Consider the following 27553-nt stretch of genomic DNA (forward strand, 5'->3'; position numbering starts at 1 on the left):
GATGAGCTAATAGGAGGCTCACCTAAGTGTGTTCTGCCCTTAGAAGCCTCTCTCACTGTGTTGGCCAAAATTCTAGTGTGGTGGCCTTCTTTGGAGATTCTCACTCCTTGTCTTTTGGAGATGTTTTATGTGGTAGAGCACCTAAAATAAATAAAGAGTTCATTCAGTGGAAGTGAGCAGTAATAATTTTGTGTTAGGTAAATAACTAAATGTCTGGCAGAGGATCTTCAGATTCATACACTCACTTCCCCATAGATTTAATTATTAGTAGGTTCAGTTGCTGACAGAAAAATGCAGCTTGGCATGATTTGTGCTCTATACAGTCATAATACCAGACACAAAATAATTTTTGTGTCCTCTTGTCTACAACTGGGATTGGAATTAGGTGCACTTGTGGGAAAGTATTCAACAAACTTTCATCCAACATGAAGCAAGAAATTGTGAATCCCTACCAATTCAAAATGAAATTATAAACATACCTCATTAGCCAGCCTCTATACAAATTATCTGTATATGTAGCTTTCAGGGACTGAAAACTCCTGTTAGCTACATGGAGTTGTAAAGCTGTATAACAAGTAGGAATGTATTTAAAGATGTGAGTAACTATTTTGTTTTTAAAATATTGTTGTAATGAAGTAAACATTGAAGTAGCAATAGCAGACAAACAAAAGCACTGGTGGCACTAGTTCCATCCAGAATACCAGCTTTCTTTGGAATACACTTAATTATACTTAGGTGACATATGCAGGAATAGCAGCACTGACAGTTTCCTGTTAATAAAGTTTAGAAACTAAGTATCTATGATTTGCTTGCATTTGTTATGATGTAGGGACCTTAAGACGTTCACTTGTATCACATCCTTGTTGGCTCCTCTTCTCGATGTAATTTAGAGAAATTTACATCATCACTAGCTATAACAGCAAACTTCGTTCCGCCTCTGGAAATCTTTATATATTACAGCTGACCCGGCAAATCTTGTTTTGCCATATAAATTATCTCTAGTCTATAAGAATAATGTATACGTGTAACACAATGTATATGTATAACACAATAGCCATTGTTGGTGGGAGCTCATGACACAAACAATAATAATGGCCAAAAACTGTGTAGGGAGTGAGAAAAGACTTAGAGGTAAGTCTAGCAGTATTGGCTACTATTAGTTCTAGCATTTCTATGGTAGATCGCGTGGATTCAGCAATTGCAGCCAATACACGGCTCATCCATGAGCATACAAACATAGTGGTAATTTCGTGTTGAAACATGTTCACCAGCATTATGAATAAGGCCAAGCACACACACATCAATTTTTATCGTACATGAAAATATTGTACGATTAAATTCTTTTAGAGGAACAAAGGAGAGCATAGGAACTTGTTTGTTCCACTAAAAGAATTTGATCGTATGATATAGTTCCATACGATAAAAATTGATGCGTGTGCGCTAGGCCTAAATGTCAGTTTGGCGAATGACGCGTGCTACCTAGTTAAACTTCTCGGTCTAGTTACGTCGATTCATAGAGGGATATTTGAGTTGTTGCTTTTGTTACGTTTTCTTCCCTATCTATCGAATAGTGAAAGACTGTCACGTGTAGACACCTGGTGGGGATAACTGACCATGTGATAATTGATCAGTTATCAACCAGGTTTGAAAATTATTCAGTTACTGAAATACCTATTAATAAATAGAGGTTGGTGGTAGAAGGGTGAAAATTTAGGGTTGCATGTATTTTGTAATGCCACATCATAAAAAAATAAAAATAAAAAGTTCTGTCCAAAAAATAAGAGAAACATTTTTGGGGTGGACCACCCTTATCACTTAGGGGTATGAAAAATAGATTACAACCGATTCTCAGACGTACCATATAAACATGTAAAATTTCATCACAATCGATCAAGCTGTTGATCAAGCGATAACTGATCAGTTATTGACCGGGGTTGAAAATTATTAAATTACTAAAATTGCTATTAAAAAATAGGGATTGATGGTAGAATGGTGAAAATTTAGGGTTGTGTGTATTTTTTAATGCTACATCATTAAAAAATAAAAATAAAAGTTCTGTCCAAAACACAAGAAAAAAGTTTTTGGGGTGGACCACCCTTATCACTTAGGGGTATAAAAAATAGATTACGACTGATTCTCAGACCTACCAAATATACGTATAAAATTTCATTAGAATCGATCTAGCCGTTTTGGAGGAGTATGGCAACTAACACTGTGACGCAAGAATTTTATATATAAGAATAGTGCACAAATACCTGAGAGTAACTACTGTTGGTAGTGTTGCTGTTTTCGTCATCTGTTCAGAGACTAGTTTCATTTTTCCCCATGCTGTAGTACATTTGCTAATATTACCCTCACTACCCCTTTGAATACTTAACAGCAATCATCAGTCATTAGCACATGCCACCAACCTCAACCTTCTTCTTTTGAACCTTTTGCTTCTATATCTGTGTTTCAAAATTATTTTCACCTCCAAAAATAAGTTGGGAACCCAAAATTTAACTATGTGATCAAATCTGTAAACTGCCACAACTGCAGTCCTGCACCTCATTTCAAGTGAGACCATGCCTCCATCAGATGGTACATCCAAGTCTGTATTCTTGTTCAGTTTATGATCTAATGTACAACCATTAACTGTGAGAACTCCTTTTTTTCTCCACACATATTGTAATTAATTTTTGTGACATCATAAATGTACTGCCTGCCTTACAATGGTTCTTTATATTCTCACAGTGCTCACACAACTCAGACTGGACAAAACATAACAGATATTTATTTGACTCTAACAGAATTACACTGACTCCCCACTTTTTCAGAATCTTCAAACAGAATAAGAAAACAGACATTATCAGGCAGGTACTTTGTGTACACTATCTGAACAAAAGTATCCCCACACCTGAATGTAATGCAAAATTTACCATTGGATGTCATGAGAGCTGGACCAGCTAATCTAAAAGGAGCTGGTGAGTATTGTGTTGTCCGTAACAGCAGAATGGGCCAGTGAAGAGGGCTCAATGACTTCAAATGTGGACTGCTCATTATATGTCATCTGCATAAGAAATTCATCAGGGACCTTTCATCCCTTCTAAGCCTGTGCAAGTAGACTGTTAGTGGTGGGATTGTGAAGTGGAAAGACAAAGAAACAACCACTATACTAAGACAGAGGTGACCACATGTATTGAAGAACAGAGACCATCAAACATTGCAGATGCTGGTTGTAAAAAAAAATCACTTTAATTCAGTCGAAGGAATCACTTGTGAGTTCCAGCAGTCCAGCTAGCACAAAGACTGTAATTAGGGAGCTGACAAGAACGTGTTACAATACTCAAGCAGCTCCTCATAAACCACACATTTCTGTAATCAACACTAAGTGATGCTTAAGGATGACATGAAGAGCAATGCCACTGGACAGTGGAGACTGGAAATTAGTTATTCAGAGTGACAAATCTCACTGTACCTTGTGGCAGTCTGATGGAAGGGTTTGGGTTTGGCAAATGCCTGGAGAATGTTGCCACCATATGGAGTGCCAGCAGTGAACTGTGGAAGAGATGGTATGGTGGTGTTTCTAGTGGTTAGGGCATACCCTCATTGTGCATAATAAAATGCTAAGTATGGAAGGACATGAACTTATTTTACAGTGTTGTGTACTGAAAACATTAGAGGAACAGTCTGGAGACAATGATTGTTTCTGTGAGCATGACAATGCACCCTGTCATAAAGTATAAGGTTTGTGGATTATAATATTACTGAAATGGACTGGCTTGTCCAGAGTCCATACTGGAACCCAGGAGAGCACCTTTAGAATGGTTATAACATTGACTTTAGTCCAGACTCCAGCATCCAGGATCACAACCAACAATGGTTTCAGCTCTTGAGGAAGAATGGGATGCCATTCCTCCACATACATTCAGACAACTTGTTGAAAGTTTCCCAGTAGCATTTGAGGCAAAGTGTGGATGCGCCCCATATTAATTTCCACTAATAGTTGTGCAGATACTTTTGATCAGATAGTGCATGTGCTCTTGTCTGCCTAAGAAATCATAACTAAATGCAAATGGTTTTGCCCCTCCACCTTGCCCCCCTCACCCTCACTACCATCCCCTCCTCCCCTTCCTCCCTCCTTCCTTCCCTCCCACCCCCCCCCACCCTGCCTCCCTCCCACCTTCCCTCCCTGCCTCCCTCCCTCCCCCTCTCCCTCCCTCCCTCCCTCCCTCCCTCTCCCCCTCCCTCTCCCCCTCCCCCCCCCCAAAAAAACTCAGTCCCTGATGAGACTGTGTCAATTTCTATACATAATCAGCTTTTGAATTAACTCTCATAAGTGGAAAATAGCACAGGTCACTCTCATCTCTGGAAAAGGTCGGAGGGATGATCAACAGTCCAGTGTCACTCATGCCTATTTGTACCACTATCCTAGCACATAATTTGATGATGAATTTGAATGCACTAACTGACAAAAAAAAGTGGAGTACCCAAAACGAGAGGAGGAAATGAAATAAAACTTCACAGGATGAGAGGGTATGTGATATTGTCAAATTTACAAAGAATGAGGCAGTATGAAGCCAGTTATCATTAATGAAATTATAATGAAATCTAGACCTTTACCTGCTTACAGGCGTTGATAAATATCAATGGGGGCAGTTGAAAAATGTGTGCCCCGACCGGGACTCAAACCTGGGACCTCCTACTTACATGGCAGATGCTCTGTCCGACTGAGCCACCGAGGACGCAGATGATAGTGCAACTGCAGGGACTTATCTCTGGCAAGCTCCCTGTGAGACCCACATTTCCAACTTACTGTCCACACACAACAATTGTAGAAAAACAGATACCATCTTCACATAGATAAGGCTTATCGGCCGATGGTTGTCTTCAGTGTGGATGCTCTCAAATTGCCGGAACTCTTATGGGAATCTGTAGATTGACTGCCACAAGTATTGAGTATGGTGGGCAGGAGCACTACAAATGTAGTGTGTGGACAGAAAGTTGGAAAGTGTGGGTCTCACAGGGAGCACGCCAGAGATAAGTCTCTGCAGTCACACTATCATCTGTGTCCTCAGTGGCTCAGTCGGATAGAGTGTCTGCCATGTAACCAGGAGGTTGCAGGTTCGAGTCCTGGTCAGGAAACACATTTTTCAACTGTCCTCATTGATATTTATCAATGCCTGTAAGCAGCTAAAGGTCTAGATTTCATTACAGTTTCATTCTTCTAGAGCTGGAAGATCACCAATGATATCTGTACAGATACCAGCTTCATATAGTCATCATTAAGACGTTTGCACCCCTCTGACTCAGATGCATACACTTATTTGGTTGAGACAGGTGTCATGCATCCACATCTACACTACTGGGCATTAAAATTGCTACACCAAGAAGAAATGCAGATGATAAACAGGTATTCATTGGACAAATATATTATACTAGAACTGACATGTGATTACATTTTCACGCAATTTGGGTGCATAGATCCTGAGAAATCAGCACCCAGAACAACCACCTCTGGCCATAATAACGGCCTTGATATGCCTGGGCATTGAGTCAAACAGAGCTTGGATGGCGTGTACAGGTACAGCTGCCCATGCCACCATTCAATTGGTAAGAGATCTGGAGAATGTGCTGGCCGGGGCAGCAGCCAAACATTTTCTGTATCTAGAAAGGCCAGTACAGGACCTGCAACATGCAGTCGTGCATTATCCTGCTGAAATGTACGGTTTCGCAGGGATCGAATGAAGGGTAGAGCCATGGGTCGTAACACATCTGAAATGTAATGTCCACTGTTCAAAGCGCCGTCAATGCAAACAAGAGGTGACCAAGACGCATAACCAATGGCACCCCATACCATCATGCCAGGTGATACGCCAGTATGGTGATGACGAATACACGCTTCCAATGTGCGTTCACCGCAATGTCGCCAAACACAGATGTGACTATCATGATGCTGTAAACAGAACCTGGATTCATAAGAAAAAATGACGTTTTGCCATTTGTGCACCCAGGTTCGTCACTGAGTACACCATTGCAGGCGCTCCTGTATGTGATGCGGCGTCCAGGGTAACCGCAGCCATGGTCTCCAAGCTGTTAGTCCATACTGCTGCAAACGTTGTCGAACTGTTCGTGCAGATGGTTCTTGTCATGCAACGACACAGGGATCTAGATGTGGCTGCATGATCCGTTACAGCCATGCAGATAAGATGCCTGTCATCTCGACTGCTAGTGGTACGAGGCCATTGGGATCCAGCACACTGTTCCGTATTACCCTCCTGAACCCACTGATTCCATATTCTGCTAATGGTCATTGGATCTTGACCAGATGTTGCGATAAGATAAACCCCAAGCGCGATAGGCTACAGTCCGACCTTTATCAAAGTTGGAAATGTGATGGTACGCGTTTCTCCTCCTTACACAAGGCATCACAGCAATGTTTCACCAGGCAACGCTGGTCAACTGCTGTTTGTGTATGAGAAATCGGTTGGAAACTTTCCTCATGTCAGAACGTCGTAGGTGTCACCACCAGTGCCAACCTTGTGTGAATGCTCTGAGAACCTAATCATTTACATATCACAGCATCTTCTTCCTGTGTGTTAAATTTCACACCTGTAGCATGTCATCTTCACTGGTGTAGCAATTTTAATGGCCAGTAGTGTACATCATACTCTGCAAGTCACCTAATGGTGTGTGGCAGAGGGTACTTTCGGCACCACTTTCTGATCCCTCCAATCCTGTTCTACTTGGGAATAGTGCATGGGAAGAATGATTGCTGGGAAGCCTCTGAAATGGCTCTAATTTCTTGAACGTTCTCCTTGTGGCCAATATGCGAGATGTATGAGTAGGTAGCAATATGTTGTCTGCCTCCTCCTGAAAGGTGCTGTCCCAAAATTTCAATAATAAATCTCTCTGTGATGCACAATGCCTCTTTTGTAACGTCTGCCAGTGGAGTTTGTTTAGCATCTTTGTAATACTCTCTCACCAGCTAAACGATCACGTGACAAAATGCGCCGCTCTTCTCTGGATCTTCTCTATCTCCTCTATCAGTCTTACCTGATAGGGATCCCAGATAGATGAACAATACTCAAAAATCAGGCATACAAGTGCCTTATAAGCCATTTCTTTCGTGGATGAGTTACATTTTCTTGAGATTTTTCCAATGAATCTGAGACTGGTATCTGCTTTCGCAGAATCTGTTGTATGTGAACATTCCATTTAAGGTCACCCTGGATAGTTATGTGTAGATATTTTATGGCTGATGCTGTCTCCAGCTGTTCGTCATCAATGGTGTAGCTGTACTGTAATGGATTTCTTTTCCTATGTATGCGCAATATGTTACATTTACGAGGTGCATTCAAGTTCTAAGGCCTCCAATTTGTTTTCTAATTAACTACTCACCCGAAATCGATGAAACTGGCGTTACTTCTCGACGTAATCGCCCTGCAGACGTACACATTTTTCACAACGCTGACACCATGATTCCATGGCAGCAGCGAAGGCTTCTTTAGCAGTCTGTTTTGACCACTGGAAAATCGTTGAGGCAATAGCAGCACGGCTGGTGAATGTGCGGCCACGGAGAGTGTCTTTCATTGTTGGAAAAAGCCAAAAGTCACTAGGAGCCAGGTCAGGTGAGTAGGGAGCATGAGGAATCACTTCAAAGTTGTTATCACGAAGAAACTGTTGCATAACGTTAGCTCGATGTGCGGGTGCATTGTCTTGGTGAAACAGCACACGCGCAGCCCTTCCCGGACGTTTTTGTTGCAGTGCAGGAAGGAATTTGTTCTTCAAAACATTTTCGTAGGATGCACCTGTTACCGTAGTGCCCTTTGGAACGCAATGGGTAAGGATTACGCCCTCGCTGTCCCAGAACATGGACACCATCATTTTTTCAGCACTGGCGGTTACCCGAAATTTTTTTGGTGGCGGTGAATCTGTGTGCTTCCATTGAGATGACTGGCGCTTTGTTTCTGGATTGAAAAATGGCATCCATGTCTCATCCATTGTCACAACTGCTGAAAAGAAAGTCCCATTCATGCTGTCATTGCGCGTCAACATTGCTTGGCAACATGCCACGCAGGCAGCCATGTGGTCGTCCGTCAGCATTCGTGGCACCCACCTGGATGACACTTTTCGCATTTTCAGGTCGTTGTGCAGGATTGTGTTCACAGAACCCACAGGAATGCCAACTCTGGAGGCAATCTGTTCAACAGTCATTCGGCGATCCCCCAAAACAATTCTCTCCACTTTCTCGATCATGTCGTCAGACCGGCTTGTGCGAGCCCGACGTTGTTTCGGTTTGTTGTCACACGATGTTCTGCCTTCATTAAACTGTCGCACCCACGAACGCACTTTCAACACATCCATAACTCCATCACCACATGTCTCCTTCAACTGTTGATGAATTTCAATTGGTTTCACACCATGCAAATTCAGAAAACGAATGATTGCACGTGTTCAAGTAAGGAAAACGTCGCCATTTTAAGTATTTAAAACAGTTCTCATTCTCGCCGCTGGCGGTAAAATTCCATCTGCTGTACGGTGCTGCCATCTCTGGGATGTATTGACAATGAATGCGGCCTCATTTTAAAACAATGCGCATGTTTCTGTCTCTTTCCAGTCCGGAGAAAAAAAATCGGAGGCCTTAGAACTTGAATGCACGTCGTATTTACATTCAGGGTCAACTGCCAGAGGCAGCACCATTCATCAATTCTCTGCAGGTCATTCTGCAAATTCTTACTAGTATATTGTAAACAGCAATGGTCCTATCACACTTCCCTGTGGTACTCCGGATATTACCTTTACATCTGTTGATTTTGTTCCATTAAGAGCAAAGTGTTGAGTTCTATCTGCAAGAAAGTCTCAAATCCAATCACAAGGCTGCTCCAATACTCTGTAAGTTCATATTCTTTTCATTAAACAGCAGTGCGCGATGGTGTCAAATCCCTTACTGAAATCGAGGTACATGGCATCAACCTGATCACAGTTGTCCACTGCACTGTGGATCTCACAAAGGAACAGAGCAAGCTGAGTTTCGCAGGATCTCTGTTTGCGAAATCCGTATTGATTTTTATAGAGGAGATGTTCATTTCCCATAAGACATGTTCCATAATTCTACAACAGATTGACATCAACAGTATAGGTCTACAATTGTGTGGATCTGTCCTACTGCCTTTCTTAAAAACGGGTATGACCTGCGCTGTTGTATTCTCTCCTGAGAGAAGATGGCCAACAACTGTTGTAACTGGTCCTCAATATCCTGGATACTGCAACTGGGATGGAGTTGACATCCAGGGTGGTCCCACATTTTCTACTGGGCACATATCCGGTGCTCTTGGTGGCTACAAGGTGTACTTCAACACCACACACACAGTTCATAAACACATACGCCACTTGTAGTTGACCGAGCGAGGTGGCGCAGTGGTTAGCACACTGTACTCGCATTTGGGAGGACAACGATTCAATCCCGTCTCTGGCCATCCTGATTTAGGTTTTCCATGATTTCCCTAAATCGCTTCAGGCAAATGCCGGGATGGTTCCTTTGAAAGGGCACGGCCGATTTCCTTCCCCATCCTTCCCTCACCCGAGCTTGCGCTCCGTTTCTAATGACCTCGTTGTCGACAGGACGTTAAACACTAATCTCCTCCTCCTCCACTTGTAGATGAGCACTGTCCTATTGAAAAATGACACCACAATGCTGTTGCCTTACAAGTAACACTTGAGGATGCAGAATGTCTGGAAATTGGTGTTGCATCCTCAGATTTCCCCAGTCACTATCAGCTGTGATCTGAACTGATACCTGATGGCTCTCCATACATGACACAAGGAGTAACATTCCTAAGCATCTCCAAAACATTCGAAGAATTGGATCTGTCTCGAGGTCACTACCATATAAGCCAAGAAGCCATCCAGGGAGTGCAGAAGCATGATTCAATGCTCAACACAATGTGATGCCATTCATCAGCAGTCTATGGTTCCCAGTCACAGCACCACTCCAAAGTAGATATTTGTGTTGTTGTGTTAACAGCAGTCTACTCTTGTAACAATAAATCCTGAGTCCAGTTGCTGTGAGTCTCCAACCAATGGCACAGGATGACATACAATGTTGCAGGGAATCCATTAGTTATTCTTGGATGTGAGATGCGTATGTGAAGAGGTTAAAATGTACTCAGTGCACAAAATGAGGATCCTCTCTTCCGATGGTTAGACATGATTGGTGCGAACCTCGACAATAAGTACGGATTCACATTCCCGTGCAATCCGACATTGGGCCACTGTCATATCTGAATACCCCACAAATCTGGATGGTTAACTCCGCTGACAAATTCTCATGGTCCGAAATGTCATAGGCCCTGTGAACCAAGGCATGAAGTACCGCTTCACACTGAACTGGATGTGGTGACAGCTATCAGTTTGTAGACATGAGTCAGTGTGAGTAAGCTTCGTATAAACAGCTTGTCCCAACATACTATCTTGACTGACCGTGTAAATAGGAGTGGAGATTTTTGCTTAAATTCCTTGCGCAATCCTGCCCTCTCTCTTGTCAAAAAACGGAGGGACACAGTCAGTGCTACCTCACCTGTTATTTAGTATTGACAACTTCTGACATTGGTTCTTTGGTTGTATGGTGGCCCTCATATTTACAGAGAGAGAGAGAGAGAGAGAGAGAGAGAGAGAGAGAGAGAGAGAGAGAGAGAGAGAGAGAGAGAGAGGCTTTCCACAATTTCTCTTCAGACCAAGGTTGTAAATTCCATTGCACAGCATTTACTTGCTACAGTTTTGACTCGAAAATGGCAGGGTGGTCAACTGTTGAAATATTGACAGTAGTTGACATCGCCACCTGGCTCCATTCTGCTAAGTTATTTCAACAAATTTTTGTTACTGGGCACAAAAAATCCTACTCAGCTATACCAACAATCATTGCACAGCATCAGAGTTACTGCATGGTGTACTGTGTCATCATATAGAAAATAGGTTCCTTTTTAGGACGAGAATGGTCTTCGAATTAGAATCAATTGGACTGGTATACCTTCATGCCTGAAACCTTTGTTACATAAAAACTACAGACACTTCCACAAATTATTGACAATGGGTAGTTTCAGCAAGATGGATTGTCACACATAGCACATTCTATGGTTGCTGTATACTTATTTTTTGGCAACAGTGTAATTTTGAGAAACTGTGATATTCCATTGCCTCCCAGATTCCCCAATGAGTCAGCATGCAATTATGTATCAAGTCTTGTGGGGTCACCATAAAACAAAGTTTACTGTAGTCATCCTGCTACAACAGAAGAATCAAAGGCTAAGCTCCAAGAAACATTTGTTAAAAATCCTGTTGAAATGTTACTTCAAACCAAGCACAATTTATGTAAGAGACTACAGGAGTTTCATACAAAAATGGAGCTCATCTGCAAGATGTCATCTTCAAAAAGTAACTTTACTTAATGCAGTCTTAAATTGCATTTTTTTTTAAATAACATATATTTATTTAGCAACATTTACTCCTAACAATATTTATTTTTTCTGTTTTTCCCATTTATTTGAGTCACCCTGTATTATCAGTGCAAAAGACTATACAAAGTTTAATAATAATTGGATTACTAAAAAGTACTTAATGATTTGTAAAGATATACATAATATTTCATATCTGTTACGTACACAGAGACAACACAGCTTGATGAGCTGGCCTGGCAAGCATGACATATGTGCCTCTTTGCATGCAAAAAGTATTCCCTGGAGCCAAGAGTCAATGCTTGTGGCACAAAAGCTTCTGTCAGATTTCCTACCACCAATATATGTTTCTACACCTCGGACAGATAAAAAATTTCCTGACTTGCAGGATGCAGCATGTTATCCTTGATGGACAGTCCTCTACAGACATGGATGTAATACCTTGTATGGCCCAGGAGAGTGTGAAAGGACCATCACTGCCTGTGTGGCACATTACAGACTTAGTGTATATTATTAGCTGTAATTTCAGAATTTTTGTAGCTGATGCAGTCACCAACAAGAGAATTCTATCTGGGGAAATATCAGTAATACCTTGTTGCATCTTGACAAAACATTGGTTGGTTGCAATAAATTTTAATACGCAGCAATGCAGATAGCGGTTTCTGCAAATCTAAAGGAATGGTACCCTGTGACTGCAGGACTACCAGCCACAACTAGTCATGCGATGTAAGTGTGTGAGAATAATAGGGTGTGAAGCTGTGATGTGGAATAACCAAATAGGCTCATTTGCAAGGAATATAGATCATTGGTATGATGCTGAAAAACTGTTTTTGTTTACAAAGAAAATTGTATACAATAGTGAATTGTGGTTTATGTGTCTCATGACATACATAAACTGAATAATTTGATTGAAGCATGGGAGAAACATCAAAATTGTGGAAAAATATCACCATAAACATAGAACAGCTGATGTTAACAAACATCTTTGTAATCGTGATAATAATAATAATAATAATAGTAATAATATGATATTGTTATACTGCATACAGTATAAAAATAATCTAATACTTAATGACCCCTTGCTCAAATGATCAGTTCATCTTCTATGAATTTTTCTACTGGATTGTAGCAATTCTCTCTATTTTTATCCATTAACTTGTTACATATCATCATCCCCATATCCTGTGAAGTCTATGCATATAATTTCAATTTGTGTGTTGGTAGCATAAAATTTCAATTTGTGTGTTGGTAGCATAAAATTCTTTTTATTTCTTGTGTTATACATGTGGTTAAAATGATTCTGCTCAAATAATTATCGTCTGCTGTGTTGGAAGATTATAATTTCTTAAATTTACATGGATGAAACACTTAGGATTTGCAGTTCCTGAAATAATGGGCAACAAGATTTTTTTTGCTGCACTGTACACATGTATCTGATAATTTTCTTCTACAGTTTAAGTATCTGAGATATACTATTTGAACTTCCCAGAAAATTATTCCATATCTAAAGACAGATTCGAAATAATTATGATATGCTATTTTTTGTGTACCCATGTGAGCAAAATTAGCTAGTATTTGCAACTGCTTAATTTATTTCATAGGAAGCCAATATGCATATTCCAGCATAAGTTCTTGTCCACATTTAGTCCTACAAATTTGATCATGTCAACTTCTTGTGTGGACTGTGCTCAAATAATACTCGAGTGCGTGGGATCCACAAGATGTTGGACTAATATGGATGTCAAGTTTATACAAAGAAGGGCAGCCTAAATGGTCACAGGCTTCTTCAACTGGGGAGAGAGTGTGACACGAATGTTGATAAATCTGAACAGGAAGACACTTAAAAAAGTGTGTGTACATCTCATGAGACCCTGCTTATAAAACTATGAGAAATGACAACAGTGTTTCAAGACAAAAACTGTGCTTATTCTTCAGCAGTCTTTGTATCTACCTTGAAGACTTTGCTCTGATAGAATTATGGAAATGACATCTCACACTGAGGCATACAGGTGGTGAGTCTTCCTATGCTCCATCCTCAAATGCAATGGGAAAATACCGTAATATACTTTACAATAAAATGAACAATCTGCCACATGTTTCACAGTCATTGATAGGTGTAGATGAGATCCTATCAAATTACTACTCCAGCACATAACATAAAATTAATTACTTTAGAAGATAAATTTTGTCAATGAGATAATTTTTGTAGCAGATACATTAATAATTTCATTACATATTTCTGTTTGAAGCAGTAAAATTGGAAACAAAGACCCAACTACTTACCTGATATTTCTGATTGATCAATTGGTCTTCAGTCTGTAAAGCACAAATAAAATGATACTGTCTGGTAATGTTTTCTATGAATTGTAATGGGCAGAAAGTATCTGAACCACACAATAGTCAAAACATTTTAGGTAGGAAGTGGCTTGACTATGTAAAAATGTCAGCACCAAAGTGAGCAAGAGACAGAGCAATACTGAGACTACGTGGTCACAGCTATAATAAAATTTATAACTTTTTTACTATATACACATTTTCATTCAATATTGTGACTTTAATTATGATTAGATTGATGATATATCTAACATATCACTAAATATAAAGTCTTTTGCCATGCTTTATCTGTGCGTATGTGAAGGCTACTCTACATCTACTTCTGCGTACTTATTCTCCAAGCCATTGTCCGGTGTGGCGGATGGTTCATTACACTACTACCAGTCATTTCCTTTGCTGTTCCACTCACAAATAGGGCAAGGGAAAAGCAACTGTCTACACTGCTCCATACAAGCCCTAATTTCTCTTATCTTAACTTTGTGGTTCCAATGCGAAATGTATGTTGGCAGCAGTAGAATCCTTTTGCAGTTAGCTTGAAAAGCTGGTTCTCTAAATTTTCTCAATAGTATTCCTTGAAAAGAACATCACCTTCCCTCCAAGCATTCCCATTTGAGACCTCAAAGTACTTCCGTAATACTTGTGTGTTGGTCGAACCTACTAGTGGCAAATCTAGCAGCCCATGTCTGAACTGTTTTGATGTCTTTCTTTATTCTAACATGCTGGGAATCTGAAACACTTGAGCAGTACTCAAGTATTGGTCAAACTAGTGTGCTATAAGCATTCTCCTGTACAGATGAGCCACAGTTTCCTAAAATTCTCCCAATAAGCCAGACTTGACCATTTGCCTTCCCTACTATAATCCTCACATGCTTTTTCCATTTCATATTGCTTTGCAATGCTATGTCTCAATATTTAATCGACATGACTGTCAAGCAATATACTACTAATGCTGTATTCGAATATTATGGGATTGTCTTTCCAACACATCTGGATTAACTTACATTTTTCTACATTTAGCACTAGTTGCCATTCATCACACCGACTAGAAATTTTGTCCAAATCATCTTGTACCATCATACTCTGGTCACTCAACTTCGACACCTCAGTGTACACCACACCTGAACAAAACAGGAAAGCTCAGACTGTGCAGGAACATTGCTTCATCAGTATCAAACCCATGGAAACGGTGTGATGTAGTAAAAACACTTACAACCAGCTCTGCAAGAAAGGTCAGATTTTGTACCGGTACTGTAGAAACCAATTCATGCCAAGATAGACAGGGAACCAATGTGAATACAAGAAACAGATGTATAGCTGTGTCTCACCCTGTCACTGCCAATGACATATTAATACCATATGATGAAGTTCCACCCAAAGAACCTCAAGGACTGGAAAATAATTCCGATGCAGTATCTCCAAGGATAAAAGGTAATCCCCGATTTTCTACGAGAGAAAGAAGAATTCCAAAAAGAAACAGTGATTTTTTATGGCCAGCACCCACCCGACCTCGCCAACGACATCTAGTGAACAAATCTCCAGCTGCGACATAGGTCTTAATGTATCCAACACAGTTTTGAGTGCAACGGGGACTAACGGTGTTAATGGACAAGCAGACCAGCAGAAGGACAGTAGAGGTAGCTATAAGAATCTTATTATTCTTCATCAAAATATCAGAAGTCTCAAAAGTAAATTAGAGTTTTTATCTGTAAATTTAGGGGACATGGACACTGTTGACCGTCCTCATGTTTTATGCCTTACTGAGCATCATGTAACAGTTGGAATTGATGGGCTGCAGCTTGATGGGTATGATCTAGCTACTCATTACTGCAGAACAAGTAAGGAGAAAGGTGGTGCTGTAATTTATATAGACAGTAAAATCATTTATAAATCTTTAGATCTAAGTAAGTATTGTGTAGATCAACATTTTGAAGTTTGCGGGACTGAAATTTCTGCAAAGGACATGTTACTTACTGTGCTTGCAATTTACAGAGCTCCAGCAGGGAAGTTTTGCATCTTTATGAATAAGTTAGAATCTCTTTTGACCAAATTGTTCTCTGAAACTAGAAATTTAATAATTGTAGGTGACTTTAATGTCAACTTCTTAACTGATAACAACCTCAAAACTGACCTGGACCACTTAATGAATTCTTACAACTTGGCTGCGATGGTTACCTGGCCCACTAGAGTTACAGAAAATTGCAAGAGCCTTCTAGATAATATTTTCATTGACAAGAATAGAGTCAACAGTGCTAGTGTGAGCAAAGTAATTTATGGCCTGTCTGACCATGATGGACAACTTCTGAAAGTAAATAACATCAGTTTGTGCAATAAAATCTCCCACACCTATAGGTCCTATAGATGTATAAACACTGAAACTGTGTCTGCCTTTAACGACTATTTGTCACAGATAGATTGGGAGCCAGTGTACAGCACATCAGATGTTAATGATAAATTTAACCTTTTTTTAAATGAATTTATATCTGTATTTGAAATGGCTTTCCCAAAAAAAACTGTCAGAAAGAACAATGAGGTTTCTTCCAGTAAACCATGGATTACTGGAGGTATAAAAATTTCTTGCAGGACTAAGAGGGAGTTACATGCCTCACTAAGAGTATCAAATGATCCCCTTGAAAGGTCTCATTTTAAGTTATATTGTAAAATTTTAAAAAGGGTGATAAACAAATCCAAGAGCCTGTATATTAAGTCTGAAATTGATAAATCTGAGAACAAAATAAAAGCAGTTTGGAATGTTATAAAGAGAGAGTGTGGCAAGAGTAACAAGAATGTTAATACCACAGAGATAAGCTATAAGGATGAGGTTATTCATAATCCTGTAACAGTTTCCAACATATTCAACAATCACTTCATAACTGCAGCAGAACAAGTAGGTTGTAACGGTTCCTTAAATGCTGCTACGCATTTATTACACAGAGCTAACCCTAACACGTATGACCCAATTTGTATTGCCCCAGTTACTATTACTGAAGTTAAAAATACCATCAAGGCCTTAAAAAATAAAAATTCCACTGGTATTGACAACATTTCACCAAAAATACTGAAGCATTGTAGTGACCACATATGTCAAGTCCTGTGTCACATTTTTAATGAGTCTATCCAGCAAGGTGTTGTCCCAGAGAGATTAAAGCTTGCCATTGTGAAACCACTTTTCAAGAAGGGTGACAAAACTAATTTATCTAACTACCGTCCAATATCACTACTAAGTAGTTTCTCAAAAGTATTAGAGAAACTAATGTATACAAGAATTGTAGAACATCTTAACAGCCACAACATACTCAACAGAAACCAGTTTGGTTTCCAAAAAGGTAGATCAACTGAGCAGGCTATTTTTTCTCTCACAAATGAAATTTTAGAGTCAATAAATAATAAAATGTCACCTATTGGAATTTTTTATGACTTGTCTAAGGCCTTTGACTGTGTGGACCACAACATTCTCTTACATAAGGCTAATTTTTATGGCTTGCGAGGTAGCATTGGTAGATGGATAGAATCATATCTGCAAAACAGAAAACAGAAGGTGATAATTAATGGTGCCAATGATAGTCCCATTTCTTCTGATTGGGGCACATTAAAGTGTGGTGTGCCTCAGGGGTCCATCCTAGGACCTTTGCTTTTCCTTATCTTCATCAATGATCTCCCACTTTGCACAGACACCGAGTGTAAATTTACTCTTTTTGCCGATGACACCACTATTCTGCTTGAAAGTCGAACTAACAGTGACCTAGAAAATAAATGTAATGCTGTACTCGTTGACATCCTACACTGGTTTAAGTGCAACGGACTAACTCTAAACATTCAGAAAACTCAGTATATGCAATTTCACACATCTCAACAAGAAAATGAAGTATGCCACTTAAACTGTGGTAACCTAAATATACTACTACACTGTGAATCATCTAAGTTCTTGGGCATTCTAATTGATGGCAAGCTGAACTGGTCTGAGCATATCTTAGACCTACATAGAAGGCTCAGTGTGGCAACTTATGCTCTGCGTGTAATCACCCCCATTGGTGATGAGGACGCTACTAAAGCTGCCTACTTTGGTTATTTTCATTCTATCATGTCGTATGGCATAATATTTTGGGGCAACAAGCCTTTAGCCAAAAAAATATTTACTGCACAGAAGAGAGCTGTTAGAATCATGAGTGGTGTTCATCCAAGATATTCTTGCAGAAGTCTGTTTCATAAGTTACAAATATTAACACTTACCTCTCAATTCATATTTTCTTTGATGATTTTTGTTTCTAACAACCTATCTCTTTTTAAAACTAATAGTGAATGTCATGATCATAATACTAGGTCTAAAAATGATCTACACAGGGATCTGAAACATTTAAGTCTTGTTCAGAAAGGTGTTCATTATTCAGCCACAAAAATTTTCAACTCCCTTCCATCAGGTATTAAAGATCACATTAATGTCTTACCTACTTTTAAATGTAAATTGAGAGAATACCTAATGGTAAATTCCTTCTATTCTCTTGATGAGTATCTACAGATAAAGCAATGATTTTTTATACTGATAAAAATTTGTTTGCTATAGATCACATTAACTGTTTAATTTGGAAAATGTACTATATTTCCTTTTTAGGTATTGTTTTATATTACTTGAGCTATACCTTTGATTTGATTTTAACCTACAAACTTATTCATAATCTTATGGTACATTTTTGTCATTTTATATATGTGTATTATTTGTTTAATTTGGAAAATGTACTATATTTCCTTTTTAGGTATTGTTTTATATTACTTGAGCTATACCTTTGATTTGATTTTAACCTACAAACTTATTCATAATCTTATGGTACATTTTTGTCATTTTATATATGTGTATTACACTCCTGGAAATTGAAATAAGAACACCGTGAATTCATTGTCCCAGGAAGGGGAAACTTTATTGACACATTCCTGGGGTCAGATACATCACATGATCACACTGACAGAACCACAGGCACATAGACACAGGCAACAGAGCATGCACAATGTCGGCACTAGTACAGTGTATATCCACCTTTCGCAGCAATGCAGGCTGCTATTCTCCCATGGAGACGATCGTAGAGATGCTGGATGTAGTCCTGTGGAACGGCTTGCCATGCCATTTCCACCTGGCACCTCAGTTGGACCAGCGTTCGTGCTGGACGTGCAGACCGCGTGAGACGACGCTTCATCCAGTCCCAAACATGCTCAATGGAGGACAGATCCGGAGATCTTGCTGGCCAGGGTAGGTGACTTACACCTTCTAGAGCATGTTGGGTGGCACGGGATACATGCGGACGTGCATTGTCCTGTTGGAACAGCAAGTTCCCTTGCCGGTCTAGGAATGGTAGAACGATGGGTTCGATGACGGTTTGGATGTACCGTGCACTATTCAGTGTCCCCTCGACGATCACCAGTGGTGTGCGGCCAGTGTAGGAGATCGCTCCCCACACCATGATGCCGGGTGTTGGCCCTGTGTGCCTCGGTCGTATGCAGTCCTGATTGTGGCGCTCACCTGCACGGCGCCAAACACGCATACGACCATCATTGGCACCAAGGCAGAAGCGACTCTCATCGCTGAAGACGACACGTCTCCATTCGTCCCTCCATTCATGCCTGTCGCGACACCCCTGGAGGCGGGCTGCACGATGTTGGGGGCGTGAGCGGAAGACGGCCTAACGGTGTGCGGGACCGTAGCCCAGCTTCATGGAGACGGTTGCGAATGGTCCTCGCCGATACCCCAGGAGCAACAGTGTCCCTAATTTGCTGGGAAGTGGCGGTGCGGTCCCCTACGGCACTGCGTAGGATCCTACGGTCTTGGCGTGCATCCGTGCGTCGCTGCGGTCCGGTCCCAGGTCGACGGGCGCGTGCACCTTCCGCCGACCACTGGCGACAACATCGATGTACTGTGGAGACCTCACGCCCCACGTGTTGAGCAATTCGGCGGTACGTCCACCCGGCCTCCCGCATGCTCACTATACGCCCTCGCTCAAAGTCCGTCAACTGCACATACGGTTCACGTCCACGCTGTCGCGGCATGCTACCAGTGTTAAAGACTGCGATGGAGCTCCGTATGCCACGGCAAACTGGCTGACACTGACGGCGGCGGTGCACAAATGCTGCGCAGCTAGCGCCATTCGACGGCCAACACCACGGTTCCTGGTGTGTCCGCTGTGCCGTGCATGTGATCATTGCTTGTACAGCCCTCTCGCAGTGTCCGGAGCAAGTATGGTGGGTCTGACACACCGGTGTCAATGTGTTCTTTTTTCCATTTCCAGGAGTGTATATCTGTTGTATGTAATCATGACTCATTCCACATCCTTGTGATTTATCACAATACGGATTAATTGAATACGAAATAAATAAATAAATAAAAATAAATAAATAAAACAGCATCATCAGTAAACAGCTGCAAACTGCTGCCTACTCTGCCCTCCAGATCAGTTATGTGTATAGAGAGTAATAGCAGTCTGGTCACACCTCCCACGGGCACCTCTGACAACACCCTTATCTCTGATGAACACTCATTGTTGAGGATAACATACTGGGTTCTGTTAATTGAGACGTCTTTGAGCTACTCACATACCTGGGAACCTATTCCACTTTCTTGAATCTTCATTAACAGAAATCTACCAAGCAAGGTGGTGTAGTGGTTAGCATAATGGACTCACATTCAAGAGGAGGATGTTTCAAACTCACATCCAGTCATCCTGATTTAGGTTTTCCATTATTTCCCAAAATTGGTTCAGGCAAATGGTGGGATGGTTCCTTTGAAAGAACACACCTGACTTCCTTCCCCATCCTTCCTTAATCTGATAGGAACGATGACCTTGCTGTTTGGTCCCCTCCCCCAAATCAACCAACCAACCAACAGAAATCCAGGAATATGGAATCTGCCTGTTGCCCTTCATCCATGGTTTGCAGCTATCTAAGGAACAGCTGCAGGGATTCTGATGCAGTTTTTACTAACAGAGACTAAGTCACAGGCAAAGTTTATGTTTATAATTTACAGATATTTTATGCAAACTGGCTGAACTATGGTGAAGTAACCTACTGGCTTTTTCTGTTTGTATGTGAAGGCTAATCTGAGGAAGATTTGCACATAGTGGTCAAGATTGTAACTAATTTTTTAGAGTGTAAATCAGTTCTGTCTTAAAGAATTAGGATATTTACCAAATCTTGCTGCCACAAAATAATTATAGCACACAGTGACCTCTGTGAGTAACCTGCACTTTAATTGTAACCACCCAGTATAAGCATATGTGGGTTTGTAAATTAGTTTCACATGTTGTGTTCTACAGTATTATTTGTCATTGGTAGTTACATTACAAGAAGCACAACCTGCCATAACACTGTCATACATGCGATTGTCTGATGCATTCAGAGGACACAGTCATATTACAGTAACCCCCACCACCCTTCCCTCCTTTTCCTGTTTTGCAAACAGTAGTTCTGTACCATATGCTTTATGCTTTTCCTAAGGCCTGCAGCTCCATTGCTTCCAACAGTTTTTGGGCTGTGTATTTTTGGCCATCTTCCAAGAGAGCTGACATTGACTGATCCTAATCACAGAATTGTCTGAGTGTACAGCCTCTGACACTCTTGCACCAGAGATGCGCAGTGCTGCAGTCCTCAGTTTTAAATGGGCTTTAGTTGTGACTTTCACTGAAATGTGGTCCAGCAGATGTGATGCATTGTTTAAATGATATAACACCGCATGCAGTTGTCATTTTTTGTTTATTTGTTGTACGATTCCACAAGGTCTGTAATTGATGAGTCAAGTAAACTAAAATGCAATAAATGGTGCTCTTCCTACTACATAATAAAATGAAACCATCACACCTTGTAATTATATGGCTGCATGGCCTCCTGTGTTGTTGCCTCATACTGGGTGTTTGGGTTAAACATATAATAATATAAAATGTAATAACTCGAGACGTAGCTTATACATTTATTGGCAGTTTGCTTCTACAAGTATCATAACTCAAAATGTTTTCCATGTTTCCATATGGCAGTTGGTACTGCACGGGCATTCGCATAAGTGCTTTGTTCACATAAATGTACATTTGTAGCCATGTGGGCTCCACAGTAGAAGGTGTTCTGTGTGCTGTCTCTCGTGTAGCTAAGGTCTGTTTCACTAGTAAAATATCATTTTCAGTGTGAGTATGGACTGTGACTTATGTAATGATCAGCAAAGGGTAAACTGACTTCAGGAAACTGGGAGTTTATTTTCAATTTAATTTAATTTAATCTCTCTTACCACTCTTTTAACAATGTGGGAAAAGATAGATTCCTACTTACCATAAAGAAGTTGAGTTGCAAACAAGCTCAGTTACAAGTCATTTCCATAAAGCCACAGCTGCCGTCAGCAAAAGAGAAACATAGATCATTCATGCACATAAGGAAGCACACCTGAGGCACACATGACCACCAACTCCAGCAGCATGGGCCAGAATGCAACTGTCACATGATGAGGCAGCAATCTGGAAAGGGCAGGGAAGGGGAAGAGGAAGGAAAGAGGAAGGGGAAGGGACAGTAGTGTATAGCTGGAGAGGTTGGGGAGGGGGGGGGGGGGGTAGGGAGACGAATTCTGTCCATCCTGTGACAGGACTGTAACGGGAAGTGCTGGGTGGGTGGACTGGGCAGGTCTTGCACCTGGGTCTTCCACAGGGGCAAAGGGTTGCAATTTTGAGTGGAATAGATGTTGTGGAGGTAGGGTGGGCAACAGAACACTACTTTAGGACAGGTGAGAACAATCTCGGGCTGGATGTCACTCATTTCATGGCATGATGGTAGGTAATCAAAGCCCTGGGGAAGGATGTGATTTAATTGTTCCAGTATAGCGTGGTATTGGGTGACAAAGAGGGCATTCCTTTGTGGCTAGTTCTTGCGGGTGGTGTGAGGATTGGAGGTGTGAGCAGAAATGGCACAGGAGATCTGCATGTGGACTAGGTCTGGGAACAGTGCCTGTCTGTGAAGTGCTTGGTGAGTTCCTCAGCTTACTGAGAGAGGGAGTTCTTGTGACTGCAGATGCAAGTGGTCAGGCCAGGCTATGTGGGAGAGATTTTTTGGTTTGGAGGAGATGACAGCTGTCGATATGCAGGTTACTGTTGGTGGTTTGGGGGTTTAATGTGGACAGGGGTGTGGATGGTGCCGTAAGAGAGGAGGAGGTCAACGTCCAGGCAGGTGGTGTACTTTGTTGAGGAGGGCCAGGTGAAGTAGATGGCGATGTCTTGGTCCTGAGTCTAGATTATGAAGATATCATCAATGAACCTGTACCAGACTAGGGGTTTGGCGTTTTAGGAGGCTAGGAAGGTCTCCTTTAGAGGGCCCATAAAAAGGGTTGGCATACGAGGGTGCCATGCAGGTGCTCATGGCTGTGCTGTGAATTTGTTTGTATAACTTTTCTTCAAAGGAGAAGTAGTTGCATTCCTTTTTCACCACTTTTTACCATACCTCCCTGCTCCACAACCTCCCGACACTGCGCCTGTTGGCATTCTAGTCCCTGCACACTCTGCCAGGCAGCGTTCATCTCTCTCCCACACCCATACACTACTATCCCTTCCCCTCCCCTGCCCCCTCTAGATGCTGCTTGCATCTCACTTGAAAGTCGCATTCTGGCCTGAGCTGCCTTAGTTGGTGGTCATGTGCACATGATGTGTTCTTGCTTGTGTGTAGGAATGGTGTGTATTTCTCTTTTGCTGATGAAGGCTGTGGTCATAAATTTTAGATAAGTGTCATTTTATTGTGCCTGTTTGTAACTTGACGTGTCTTCTTTACAGTAAGTAACAATCTATTTTTTCCTACATTACTGATATTCCTAAATGGATTTTCCATTGTTTTACCACTCTTTTAAATCTACATGAAGGAACTTGATACACAGAATATTTATCACACCTTTGTGAAACATCTGTGTACGTCAAGTACATTGTCTGTGCATGTCTGTGTATACTTCAGCATAAGAGCTCTGTAACAGCCTTTCTGTAATCTGAGGCCCACATTAAAAATTGTGTGGTCATAATGTGTGTGTTGAATGTGATAGTATGTAAAGTACATGTAGTTTTAAAACAGTGACATGAATCTGCATTAACATTGCTATTAATGCTGATTTTATGACAACTACAGCTCCTGCACTACAAGCACAGTGGATGTCATTTAAACATATACACATGCAAACAACTTTATGGCATAGTGTGACATCAACAATTTTTTGTAAAGTAACATTTTATTAATCCCAGCAAATTTTAAGCTCTGAATTGTTCCTATGTTTAACTTTTGACTGACAGGTAATACAGTGAATGTATTGTGTTTCCATTTAATAGTATGCTTAATAGTGGTCTCAGGATGAAATCACTTAATTGTACAATGAATAAAGAAAAAAATGACAGGTGCAGGCAGCATTATGTCATCTAAATGGGTTTTAGTCAATTGGCTCACTTGAAGGAGGTCATATGGTGTATGGAATGAATATCAGTGAAAGGCATGGAGTTTCTGAGGCTGCACACCCAGTAGGTTACAGTACACTTGTTCGCCCACTGCTTGAATACTGCTCAGCAGTGTGGGATCCGTACCAGATAGGGTTGATAGAAGAGATAGAGAAGATCCAACGGAGAGTAGCGCGCTTCGTTACAGGATCATTTAGTAATCACGAAAGTGTTACAGAGATGATAGATAAACTCCAGTGGAAGACTCTGCAGGAGAGACGCTCAGTAATTCGGTACGGGCTTTTGTTAAAGTTTCAAGCACATACCTTCACCGAAGAGTCGAGCAGTATATTGCTCCCTCCTACGTATATCTCGCGAAGAGACCGTGAGGATAAAAAATCAGAGAGATTAGAGCCCACACAGAAGCATACCGACAATCCTTCTTTCCACGAACAATACGAGACTGGAATAGAAGAGAGAACCGATAGAGGTATTCAGGGTACCCTCCTCCACACACCGTCAGGTGGCTTGCGGAGTATGGATGTAGATGTAGATGAATCTGTTGTCTCTGTCAGTGTGCAGGGCCAATATGAAGGTGCTCATGTTACTTCCCTGTCCACTGTTGGTTCTAGCATTTTATCAGAAACTGTTTCACTAATTCTAGTCATAAATGGAAAATGCTTCATTGTCCATAATTTTTGTAATTACTGATATATACGAGACAGTGGGCATTCACAATTGACACTGTTACATTTCATTTCTTGTAAGAAAAGTGTATCTGGTATTTTGCAGATGTTCCTTTATTTATGGCCGCAATGGTAAACTGGATGTTTTTACGCATGAAATGCAACAAAATGTGATTCGACTCATTATCGAACCAATGGCACGTGATGGCCTGCGTACAATAGCTCTAGCATACAAGGACTTTGTGCGGACGAGTGCTGCAAAGAATGACGTGTATATAGACAGTGAGCCAAATTGGGATGACGAGGACTATATTGTCAGTGATTTGACGTGTCTTTGTATTGTCGGCATTCAGGATCCTGTTAGAGCTGAGGTAAGTGAGTTGTACAGAAGAAAATGAAATTATCATAATTTTAAAGGTGTCTTTTGATATTATTGAAAGGATTATAAGGTTTTCTTTATGTAGCTAGTGTCACATTGCTTTGTATCATCACAACTTTTCTTTGCAGTTTTCATACAGTAGAACATATTCAAATAGTGTAAGCAGTAAAATAACCATTCACCATTGAACTGAGGCATTGTTCTGTTGATGGTGTATAAACAAGAGTGAAAACATTGCTGGTCTTGAAGACAATGTCATCATTGAAGGCTAACTAATAAATCACATACATATACATGCACACAACTACATTACCCTAGCCAACAACATTGTCTGATTAAAGCAACCTGACTGGGTGAGGGCTTGTGCTTGATGTTGTGGATGAGAGGAGAAAGTATCAGCAAAGGGAAAAGGAGAGAAGCAGGATTGGAGGGAAAGAAGCTAACAGTTGGGAAGGAAAGGCAGTGAGGTTTGGGGATAAGAAAGTGGCACCTTTCAGATTACTCTAAAGCTGTGTGTGGTACACTGTGATCTGGAGGAGTGAACGAGGAGAGAGGATGGAACAGAAAAAGTGGCAAAACATGGGAGGAGGGTAAGAGTGTGGATTACAGGTTGTGGTTGGGGGGGGGGGGGGGGGAGGGGCAGAGGTGGATGTGGGAAAGGGGTGTTAGCTCATACTGAACAGAGTGATGCATTGTGAGGACAACTGCTTTCAGTGTTATTCAGAGATGCTAGTGTCAGAGTGTGAAGGATCTACATGTCAAAGGTTGTGAAGCAGCCACTAAAATTAGGCACATCATGCTCATCGTTGTTGCTGGGTGTTTTTTTTTTCCCCCCAATTGGTCATTGAGCCTGCTCTCAGCCAGAGTTTTGATGGTGGTCATTTTTTCTGGTGAATGCCTGATTGGTGGTCTGTCCATCATAAAATGCTGTGCAGATGTTACAGCAGAGCTGTTATATGACGAGGCTGCCTTCACACTTGGCCTTGGCTCTGATAGGATAGGATAAGCCTTTAACAGTAGTGAAGTAGAACACACACTATCTGATCAATAGTACCCAGACACCTATTGGTGGATATTAACATTGAATATGTTTGTAGCACAACTTGACTAGAAGAAGGGATCGGTTGGTAGGACATGTTCTGAGGCATCAAGGGATCACCAATTTAGTATTGGAGGGCAGCGTGGAGGGTAAAAATCGTAGAGGGAGACCAAGAGATGAATACACCAAGCAGATTCAGAAGGATGTAGGTTGCAGTAGGTACTGGGAGATGAAGAAGCTTGCACAGGATAGAGTAGCATGGAGAGCTCCATCAAACCAGACTCAGGACTGAAGACCACAACAACAACATGTCCACCTGTCACCATTATGATGGTTTGATCTCTGATAGTGACATTTTCTGTGAGGTGTGAATGTCTGTGGAGGAATGACAGCCCGTTCTTCCTCAAGAGCCAAATACAGACAGTATAGTTATGTAATGTTTTGAATCATACAAAATGTAATCCACCAAGTTTGAGTGTTATTATCCAGACACCACTGCCTCAGAGATGCTGCTTTATGTCTGTTCCTATTCTGTACACTGTACACAATGATTTAAAATGCACTCATATCCTTCTGCATTTAGCATTAAGCACAATAAAGAGGCTACATCCTAAACACTCAAAATTCCCCTGCACCATAACAGCACCTCCTCCATACTTCAATGTTGGTACTATACACAATGGCAGATAATAATCTCCAGGCATCTGCAAAACCAAAGCCCTCCCACCTGATTGCCACAGGGTACAGCATGATTCGTCACATTGAATCACTCGTTTCGGGTGACCTACTGTCCAGTGGTGTTGGTCTGCCTACCACCTCTAGCATTTCTTAACGATGACTTCAGAATTGTGGCCTATGAGGAGCCTCTCAATCACTGTACCACATTCTTCTTAACTCCCCACCGAGCAAGGTGGGACAGTGGTTAGCACACCTGACTCGGATTCAGAAGAACAACAGTTCAAATCCGTGTCTGGCCATCCTGATTTAGATTTTCCATGATTACCCCAAATCACTTCATGCAAATGCTCGGATGGTTCCTTTGAAAGGGCACAGCTGACTTCCTTCCCCGTCCTTCCCTACCCAGTGGGACCGATGACCTCATTGTTTGGTCCCCTTCTCCAAATCAACCTGCGACTGATGGCCTTTGAAGTCTGGTCCCTTCAACTCTCACAAACAAACCAACCGAAATCAACCAACCAATCAACCAACCTTAACTCCCTGTACTCAGTTATTGTACTAGCTGGACTGCACATAGCACTTTGGAACTC

At 41.2% G+C, this 27553-nt stretch overlaps 1 protein-coding gene across 1 annotated transcript in view; it reads left to right on the forward strand.

Moving 5' to 3' along the window:
- LOC126426488 (plasma membrane calcium-transporting ATPase 3-like) overlaps positions 1–27553 on the forward strand; it is a 595967-nt gene that overhangs the window by 358364 nt on the left and 210050 nt on the right. Inside the window, exon 12 of the mRNA XM_050088398.1 lies at positions 24974–25238. Coding sequence (XP_049944355.1) covers positions 24974–25238 — 265 coding nt within the window. The remainder of the gene's footprint in view (positions 1–24973; positions 25239–27553) is intronic.

The sequence above is a fragment of the Schistocerca serialis genome, chromosome 11 (assembly GCF_023864345.2).
Source record: "Schistocerca serialis cubense isolate TAMUIC-IGC-003099 chromosome 11, iqSchSeri2.2, whole genome shotgun sequence".
NCBI classification, from domain to species: Eukaryota; Metazoa; Arthropoda; class Insecta; order Orthoptera; family Acrididae; genus Schistocerca; species Schistocerca serialis.